This window comes from Paroedura picta, chromosome 16 (assembly GCF_049243985.1).
Source record: "Paroedura picta isolate Pp20150507F chromosome 16, Ppicta_v3.0, whole genome shotgun sequence".
Taxonomy (NCBI): Eukaryota; Metazoa; Chordata; class Lepidosauria; order Squamata; family Gekkonidae; genus Paroedura; species Paroedura picta.
In genome coordinates, this window is record NC_135384.1 from 24,075,244 (window position 1) to 24,085,510 (window position 10,267).

Consider the following 10,267-nt stretch of genomic DNA (forward strand, 5'->3'; position numbering starts at 1 on the left):
CCAGTGAAAGACCCGATCTCAGATCAGTAGCAGTTAGAGTGTTCGATTAGGACAGGAGCCCCCAACCTTTTAAAGCCTGTGAGCACCAACAAATGGCCACGGCAGGAGGTGGAGCCAACAACAAAATGGCTGCCACATAAGGCAGAGCCACACAGACACAGAGGAAGCAGAGGGGAAGAGGGTGAATTGTAAAAATACAATGGGAAAGAGTTTTAGACAAATGCCTCCATGGCAGTTGCCACTGAAACCATCATGTTATTTTATTCTGCACAACCGCTTAGGTCTTCAGTGGCCAGTCAGAAGTCTTGCTGGGTAAGAGCACCGCCTACTTTCTATAAATACTTTGTGGGTGCCAAGAAAGACATTGACCCCCCAAAAGAGCATTACACTCTGCCACCGCCAACTGGCCGGTGATCCCTGGCCCCAAACAAGCCTCTGTAGTCGTCTCTTGAAGATACGATGCCCTGGTACACCCATAGAAGTGATGCCAAGCAAGCTGGCCATTTGTGATAGGCAAAGTCATCTTTCGATTAGGCTTCTGTCTCTTCTTTTGACTGCATCCTGAATGTGATCTGGTTCTGCTTGAATAAATGTGTTTCCCTTTTTTTGGGGGGGGGGGAGGGTGGCACTTTACTTCCTGAAATATTTATTTACTACACTCTGTATCACTTCTACGAACTCTGGTGTATTTACCCAATCTGCCCCGAGACCACTGCTAGAGAGGGGCGGCCTAAAAATAGAATAAATAAGAATAAATTTAAAAACACAGGGCTTCTGTGCCATGGAATTTCAGGCTGTTTAAGGCAGGTGTGGCAGCCCAGACAAAACAATGGTGAGCTTTATTGTTTCCTGTGTGTTATTGTGACCCATTTTCCACGGGGGAAAAGAAAGCTGCTTCCTAACTGTCACCCGTTTCCCGAAACAGCTCCCCTGGCTTACCGGTTGCACGCCAGGCAGGCATAATTAATAATAATTAACAATGACTTGCTATCATCATTAACGATAATTATCTTGGCAAATTGTTGTTATTATTACTGCTTCTGTCACTTTCCTTTCAGAGAGCTGTGCTGCAGCGTCACGTGGGTTCAGGACCCTTCAGCTAAAACGCGGCACAGTTCTCCCTGATCATATCTCTTCCAGGCTGTTGATCGGGAAGGTTTCCACGTTGGCTTGCTCTCCCACGCTTCAGTGCAACGACCTGCCTTGCACACAGCAGAATGACATGACAAGGGAAGGGCTGCTCCAAACCCTTCTCCCTCATCTGTTACGGCAAGCCATTGTTTACACCGAGGAGTCGTAAAATAAGGCAGTCCTCTCACCTATGGCCTGAAGTGGTGAATTCCAGGAAGGATTGTCTCCTTTGTTTCTGCTGAACTGCAGCCTTAGGGTTAGGCCTAAGACACAGTGATTTGCCCAAGACCTCATCCTGTCTCCAAAGTGGTAGGTTGCATAGCATGGGTGGAAAACCCTTCCCCTGTTGGATCTCTGGCTAACAAAGATGCATGAATCCTGATCGAAACAAATCTGCTACCAGGAGGTTCTTGGCTAGCGTCTCTAGTTGGGTTGCCAGCTCTGGGCTGGGAAATACTGGAGATTTTGTGGCTGAAGCCTCTGGAGGGTAGAGTTTGGAGAGGGAAGGGTATAATTGTGTGTGTGTCCACTCACACAAACACACACAGCCAGCAGCCACTTTCCCCAGGGTATCGATCTTGTTTTCCCCAAAATCAACCATAAGAGTGGGAAATTACCATGTACTCCCTGGACGTTGGCAACCGTAACCTGATATAATTTTTTTTTTACATCAGTGGATAATCTCAGAAGCTTCCGTTGAACCCTCAGGGCCCACAGGCTGTTTTCAAGTCCAAATGTGAAATAACGAACAAGGGAACATATGCAAATTTTGCCCTTTTCTTTTCTGAATAACCATAATAGGTCCCGCTACTTGCAAAACGGATTTTCGCAAACAGATCCCCTGATATTTAGTTTAGCCTTAAGAACCAGGTGATGGGAGCAGAGTGCTGGCTTGGTTCGCAGCATTGGGCTGCCAATTCCTGGCTGGAAAATTCCCAGAGATTTGGGGGCGGAGCCTGGGGGAAGGCGGGGTTTGGAGAGGGGAGGGGCCTTAGTCAGGTGTGATATCATAGAGTCCAAAGCAGACATTTTTGTCCAGGGAAGGGGAGCTGATCACTGTGGTCTGAGGATCAGTAGTAATTCTAGGAGATCATGTCCCACTGAGGGTCCCTGATCCATCCTGAAATATCCAGAAGATTCTCAGGCTGCATCTAGCAATCCTACCCCCTGGTCCTCCACCAGTGGCCAGGGGTGACCCAGCAACCCTACACACCTCCCCAGACCCTGTCCTACCCAGGATCCACCTAGGGTTGGAAAATACCTGGAAATATTAGGGGTGGAGCCTGAGGGTGGTGGGGCAAGGAAAGGGTAGGGATTTCAGTGGGATATAATGCTACAGTGTCAAGTTTCCTAAGTGGTTATTTCTCCAGTTGAATTGATCTTTGTCACCTGGAGAGGAGTTATAGTAGCAGGAGATCTCCAGGCAATTGGCAACCCTAGCTGCACTGCTACCATCTCCCGACATTTCCTAAATTGCCGTTGGCAACCCTGTCATCGAGTAAAGATAATTTCCCGTTCCCTGCCTTTAACGTGTTGCCCATCAACTGCATGGGCTGGTCCCAAATTCTAGTATTATGGAAGAGGAACAAGAAGCCCTCGCTGTCCACTTTCTCCACTCCATGTAGGGATGCCAGTCTCCAGGAGGGACCTGGGGATCCTCTGGAATTACTGCTCATCTCCAGACTACAGAGATCAGTTTCCCATGGAGAAAACGGCTTCGTTGGAGGGTGGGCTTTATGGCATTAGATCTCATTGAGATCCCGGTTCTCACCAGGATCCATTCCCAAACCTCCAGTTCCCCAACCTGGATCTGACAAACGTATTCTCCCATTCCTGGCTGTGGGAGTGGGACCTGGCAACCCTAATTCCATGAACAATTTTATAAACCTCTCCTGAATTGAGCAACACCAGGAAGTGAGGAAGGAGGCCGGCTTGGTGTAGTGGTTAGGAGTGTGGACTTCTAATCCGGTGAGCCAGGTTTGATTCCCCACTCCCCCACATGCAGCCAGCTGTGTGACCTTGGGCTCCCCACAACACTGATAAAGCCAGAAGTCAGCCAAGAGCCAATATCTGCTCCCATAATAATGATGGAGGATGGGGAAAGAGAGCCTGCACTCAGCAGCAGCCTGTAATCTTTTCCCAAGGTTAATCCAGATTTGATTTAATTTTCAATTTAATTGATTTAGTTGCATTTCTTCACCACCTCTCCAGAAAAGCTGGCCTCAGCAGAAAAGACAGAGGAAGACTGGGGGAGAGGCAGGAAACATTGCTTCTGTTGATGATTATTTGTTATTACTTCCAGGTGAAGGCCCAGAAAAGACATCACTCTCCCACCCCCATAATTAATAACAGATAAAAATCTCTATAGCATTTACCATAGAGTTTTGAGGATTCCTAGAGAGTCACCAGGGGGTGATGACATCAGGGATACTTTCTTCCAAGGCACTGCCCCCAAAGACCTCCCAGGGAGTGAAGGCGTGGCTTAGCATTATGCCACATCAGGGATTATTAAGAGGACAAGAAGGGTTCTACATTTTTATCCTTCTGCAAAATATCATGCTGTTCTTTGGGACAGCATTTTTTATAAAGAGAATCTCAAGTAATTTTTAATGTTTGTGGAAATATACTAGTATATTCACTGTATTTATTGTATTTTATAATGTTGCAACATGCCTTGAGTTTTTGAGAAAAGAGGAATAGAAATTAATTGGGCTGCCAGCACCTCATCTTCCATGTAAGGAGGGGGGCCTAGGCGTGGTTGCAGTGGTCACTGTTTGCCTAAGCTGTCCTCCTCATGAGAAAGAAGAGGCTGCATCTCTTGTCCTCTCATAGAAGGGACCTCCTGGATCATCTAGTCCAACCCCCAGCTCTATGCAGGACACTTACAACACTCTACTCATGAAAACAGCAGTCTGGGGATGAATAGGGCAGTGGCCACTGCATGAGGAGTGTGTTGGTTCAAACCATTGCATCTGGATTGCCATACTGATGAGAAAGAGTGGGCCTGGGGGCTGCTCCTGTCTTGTCATGCGTTTCTCCCTTCACATAGGCTTGCCCCTGTTTGCGCCCCAGATTGCAGTGCAGCAAGATGAGGGAAATTGGGATTTGGTGATTTCCCTCATCCTGGAGCAAATCTTACAAAAACTCGTGCCATCTACTTCAGAGCTCCGGGTTGCTGTTGACATGTGGAAGCAGCACTAAAACCCATGAGCAATGAGAGGCTGTCCAGGGGGCAAATTCCTCGTGCAGAATTGATCCTAATTTTCCTGTCTACCTGTTTCTGAGACAGCTGACCTAATGTCATCTGGGTCCACTGTGCACATGTTTGAGAAAGCACTTTAGAAGTGAATTGCCCAGTTCTGCACAGGAACATCCTGCTGCAAAAACACATTATCTGTGGGAATGTTTATTGTTATTGTTGTTGTTGTTATTACTGTTGACTTTTGTTCCTTATAATCACTTTGATGTATTGTTCTTGTTTACGTTTCATGAGAACTGCCCTGAGCCTTTGGGGAGGGCAGTATATAAATGTAATAAAACGCACAAACAAACAAACCTATAATCCAGCGTGTGCATTATGGGCCCTGGTGAATTCATGCAAACTTTCTGGATTCAAGTTTTGTTGCTTTTTTTGTAAGACCAGCTGCCCTTTGCTGTGGGTGAGCCAGTGGGTTGTTACCGATATTTCCGGCCTAGTAACTTATGGGGATTTATTTGCAAGGCTAAGCTGGCGGTCGTAGAAAGAAAAATACAGTCTGTCTTCAGAATGTCCTGCCAAAAATGTCCGCATTTGAACTGGCGCTTTTAAATATAATAAGCACGAAGGGCATAGTAAAAAGGTATGTGAAAATCTTGGCTCTCTACTACTTTGGACAAGGTAAATTGTACATGCAGCTGCAGTTTGGATCAGGGTAGCAGAAAAGATTGAATCTTTCAAGCCTCACAGCGTTTCACTGCTCTGAAACAGGCAGCCTGCACTTTTATTAGTGTTTTTTAAGGGTAAAAGATTTGTTTGAAAAAAAAGTAGATTCTCATGATTCTGTACCATATAGTTATGATCTGCAATACAAATAAGAGGTAGGGAGTGCTTAAATTCCATAGCATCCCCTCCTATGAAAGTTAAAAGGAAGGGTGTTCATATTTCACAGCTATGGGTTGGATTTAGCCAGCTCAACCCAGTTCCCCACCTTACCATAGACCTGAAACCCAGATGGCTTTTAGAGGTCCCTCAGGACAGCCTTTTTGAGTAATCAGAGGAGAGTCCTCTTCTGCTTCTCACCCACAGAGAGCTTATTTGACCCAAATAGTGTTTTTAACTACTATGTTGAAGAGGGGGGCAACTTGTTTACTGCAGCCTCCGAGACAAAGACTAGCAGCAAAGGATTCCAATTACGGGAAAGAAGGTTCCACTTAAATATTAGAAAGCATTTCGTGATGGTGAGGGCTGTTTGTAATTGGAATGTGCTGCCTGGGAGGGTGGTGGAGTCTCCTTCTTTGGAAGTTTTTAGGAGGAGATTGAATGAGCACCTGTCAGGAGTGGGTGATTTTTAAGTCCCCAAGAAGGTGTGGGGCTGGACTGGATGACCCTTTGTGGTCTCTTCCAGCTCTGTGGGATTCAATTCCATGAGTTGGATCCAACCACTTTTTATCACTTGATTCCCCTCCTTACTACAGCTTGTACCACATGGCTTTGGTCCAGGGATGGAGCCCCATGACCTTGAAGGAGACCCCTCCTCAGCAGCCTTTTCACCCAGTCTACTGGTCTCAGCACTAGCACCTCAAAGGAACAGATGCCTTGAAGATGGATAGAACAGACTTGTAAAATTTAATAGAATAATATAGCAAGTTAGATATAAAATAGATTTCCTTTTCGCTTCTGATCTATTAAGGGTTATACTTAATATGGAGATGTGATGAATGAACTGTATAACATAGAATAGGTCGCTACGGTGAAAATGAACAAGATAGTGGTAGAACAGAGTAGTTAAAATGTTTAGAAGTTAAAATGTCTGAAGTAAGGACTATTGTAATGTTTATGAGGAGGAGGATGTAGGGGAGAAAGGTATATATTGTATATTCCCTGCGATGTATAACTTTTGAGGAACATGATTTGTTATATAATCCCATTTCTCTCATTGTTTCCCTTTTATATTTCTATATCTGTTTTCTTAAAATAAAAAAAAATATATAGCAGGTTATAGAGAGGCATTTCCCTAGGCACCTGGAGAGAACAAGAGTGACCTGTAGGTGAACAGTTAGTTCAGGGGTAGTCAAACTGCGGCCCTCCAGATGTCCATGGCCTACAATTCCCAGAAGCCCCTGCCAGCGAATGCTGGCAGGGGCTCATAGGAATTGTAGTCCATGGACATCTGGAGGTCTGCAGTTTGACTACCCCTGAAATCTTCCAGTCAACCACTCAGGTTATTGTTTAGAACAGTACTTTGGTTGAGGACAGTTTAGGAGAGCCAATGTGATGGACTGGTTTGGAGCTGTGGCCACTGATCTGGAGAACCGGGTTTGATTCCCCGCTGCTCCACATGCAGCCTGCCGCGTGACTTTGGGCCAGTCTCAGTTCTCTCAGAACTCTCTCAGCCCCACCTACCTCACAAGATCCCTGTTCTGGGGAGAGGAAGGCAATTGTCAGCCACTTTGAGTCAGCTTCGGGTGGAGAAGAGTAGGGTATTAAAACCAACTCTTCTTTTTCTGCTGCTGCAGCTGCAGCTTATTTATGGTGACTCTGTAGAGGCTTCAGGGGAAGCAACAAAGAAAGGTGGTTTGCCATTCCCTGCCTCCATGTAGCCACTCTGAACTTCCCTGGTGGTCTCTCATCCAAGTCCTATCCAGGGCTGAGATCTGACAAGTTGTGGCTTGCCTGAGTCAGGGAGATCAGGCCTTTCTGTTGGGCAGGGGTAGTCAACCTGTGGTCCTCCAGATGTCCATGGACTACAATTCCCATGAGCCCCTGCCAGCGAATGCTGGCAGGGGCTCATGGGAATTGTAGTCCATGGACATCTGGAGGGCTGCAGTTTGACTACCCCTGCTCCAGAAGTTAATTTGCACAGAAAAACCAAGCGGAGTGTCTTCTGCATAGAAGCCCTTATGGATTTAAGGGTACCAGAGGGTACCTTGAGCCAGGCAGGGTTCATCAAGGCTCACCTGTGAACGTAGGTAGTCCTGCTGAGAGAGAGAGAGACAGGGTGCTTGAAGATGTGTTCAGTGCTTCAAAATCACCGCTGAATTCAACCCACTGGAATCTGGAATTGGGGCCTTAGACGTCTGGGCTGTTTTCACTGCCTCTGTATTATAGGAATCATCTCTGGCTTAATTTGGTGTTCTTTTTTGACTCGGGCTAAGCAGCGGATACCTGGTAGCGAAGAAAAGCTCTATGCACATGCTCAGTGGACCATTCCTAATCTATTATTGATAATCATCATCATCATTTTATTACTACTGTCATCTGGGATTGCAATAGGATTATTGTAAACTGCTAGAAGAGCCTGTATGTAGGCATGTATGGGTAGGAAAGTTGGACAATCAAGAAAGCTGGCAGGAGGAAAGTAGATTCTTTTGAAAAGCGGTGTTGGAAGAGAGTTTTATCCTGGGCCACCGAAAGGACAAAGGAGTGAGTTCTGGTCCAAATCAATCCAGAGCTCTCCCTAGAAGCTAAAATGGCTAAACTTGAGGTTATCATACTTAGGTCCCATTCTGGCAGGGGTAGCCAAATTGTGGCTCTCCAAATGTGCATGAACTACAATTACCATGAGCCCCCGGCAGCATAGGAAGGCTAGCAGGGGATCATGGGAATTGTAATCCATGGACATTTGATGAGGCACAGTTTGGCCACCTTTGTAATATGGGAAGACAAGAGTAACTGGAAAAGACAATAATGCTAGGAAAAGTTGAAGGCAGCAGGAAAAGAGGAAGACCCAAGAGGAGATGGACTGACTTGATCAAAAGTCCATGGCCCCCAGTTTGCAAGAACTCAGAATGGCTGTTAATTATAGGATGTCTTGGAGGTCATTAATTCAGAGAATTGACATAAGTTGTAAGCAACTTGAGGGCACTTCACACACACACACACACACACACACCGGAGCCTGGTGGGCCATCCAGTAGGATATAAATACTACTAATAAACCTCTATAGCAAAGAGTACAGTGATATGCACTGGCCTTAAAAAATACCATGGAAGAATCACTTATCCATGCAGACACACGATGACCCCTCATGTTTCCCATCCCCACTCACTTGAATTCTGGTTTCAGGTCAGGCTTGAGGCCATAGAAGGAAGAGGAGAGCGTGACCATCCAGTCGGACAAGAACTTCCCATCCTCACATTCCAGGAAAGGTGCTGACCACTTGATATGGTCTGTATCCATCACATAGCTATCTCCCCGGCTCCATTTGGGAGTGTCCAGGGTCTTGAGATCGTTGTTGAGGATCCGCTTGAAGAGCACTGGAGCCTTCTGAAACCGGAAGAAGTTGTACCACTCGTTTTCCCAAGTCAGGTTCCTTAGGGTCTCGGCATCGCCCGAGAGATCCTGAAGTAATATCTCATTGTTCTCCTTGGTGGCCTGGAGCATCAGCTGGGGCTTGGAAGACACCGGTTGTGCATCGAAGGTCAGCATGGCTCGGTACACTTGGGAATCTCCTTCCATGACGCTCCTGACCAAAGCGTGGTACCACTCCACGTCCTCTTTCACGCTCGACTCGCGGATGTCGTTGGTCTGGAAGACCATGTTGAGGAAATTGGTGGCGTGGGCCAGGGTTTCGATAGCACTGCGCAAAGAGGAACGCAAGGCCAGGGGAGGGCCAGAGGCCTTCCCCACCTCCCTCACCTCAAATCTCTGAGTACAGTTGGCTTGTGAGAGGCGCAACGTGTCCCCGGAGTACAGGAACGCCACTGCGGCCTCTGATCCCTCAGGATCAGACTTGTCCATGTTCGGGGTGGGCACCCAGGTGAAAGGTGAGGCCAGAGAAGATGAGGAGGAAGGCGTCCATCCCTTTGCTTTGGCTGTCTTGGCCTTGGGCAGAGCGGTGCGTTGATGTTGAAAGATCTCGGCTGCCCAAAGGAATTCCAGATGGAAGCACCAGAAGAGAAGCCCCGACAGACTGATCTCCATGGCTGAGCAGAAGGCTCCCCCCCCAAAAAAAAGCCAGAGTCATCTGGCGTAGATCATCTCCAGCTACGGGGAAGCCCTCCTGGGAAGTCCTGATGCATGTGGTAGGGGATCAAGAGATCTCATGGAGGAGGAAAAACAAGAGAAGCGGAGAAGGAGGTCGTCCATCTCCAAAAGGAAGGTCCCCAAAGAGCATTGGTACGCGCACGGGGAAAGTGCTCTCTACCTCCTTTGAGAATTTGGAGGACTTTCGCTCTCTGCCCCTCTCGGTTCCCCGTTCTCTCTTTCTCTCTCTCTCTCCCCCTTGCTTCTTCCCTCCCTAGCTGGTGATGGAGCAGACGTCACCAGAATATGAGCAGCTGCTGGCACCGCACCCCCCCCTCCCCTCTTCGACTACTATTATACGCCTGGGCTTTTAAATCTCTGCAGATCCACACATACATTCATACACACACACAGAGACATACACGCACACACACAGGCGTAGGGCTCTGTCACTTGCTAATGCTTGGGAAGGAGAAATCTCATGGAAGGCCAGGGAGGGAGGGAGGCTGGGAAGGGGATCCGTGTGTCTGTCTGTCTCGTTCTCCCTCTCCCCGTGTCTCACTTTAGTTCCATTAGGGGATATAGGTCTGACAGTGATGCAAACAAACCAAATCCTGCACGGAATGCCATGGCAACGGGATATTTGTCTTCCCACCTCACCCCTCCCTCTCCCTCCCCTCCCTGCCTTTATTCCCCCCACCCACCTCCCATTCATCAGCCTGACTAACACCATGATAGTCATTTATAAGGTCACCTACTGCCTACTGATTTTCGTATCGCACCGCTCGATGTAATTAACTGTTCAGGCACCAGGGAAGGGCGGAAGAGAAGGACGGAGCTGTTTAGACAGGGTGTTCCGTTCTAGAGCTGTCTACATGCTGAGAGGAGACTACAAAGGGGGAAGGAGGGGGGAGAATTGACTCAGAGGAGATTGGCTCGACCTGTTCTTTGCTTTCTTTTCTTTTGATATG

The 10,267-nt window shown here is 47.4% G+C and overlaps 1 protein-coding gene across 1 annotated transcript in view; it reads right to left on the reverse strand.

The window, feature by feature from the left end:
• The window catches only part of GPR179 (G protein-coupled receptor 179), a 52,157-nt gene extending 42,322 nt beyond the window's left edge, over nt 1-9,835 (reverse strand). Inside the window, exon 1 of the mRNA XM_077314384.1 lies at nt 8,380-9,835. Coding sequence (XP_077170499.1) covers nt 8,380-9,254 — 875 coding nt within the window. The 5' untranslated portion in view covers nt 9,255-9,835. The remainder of the gene's footprint in view (nt 1-8,379) is intronic.
• Nucleotides 9,836-10,267: the final 432 nt, after the last annotated feature.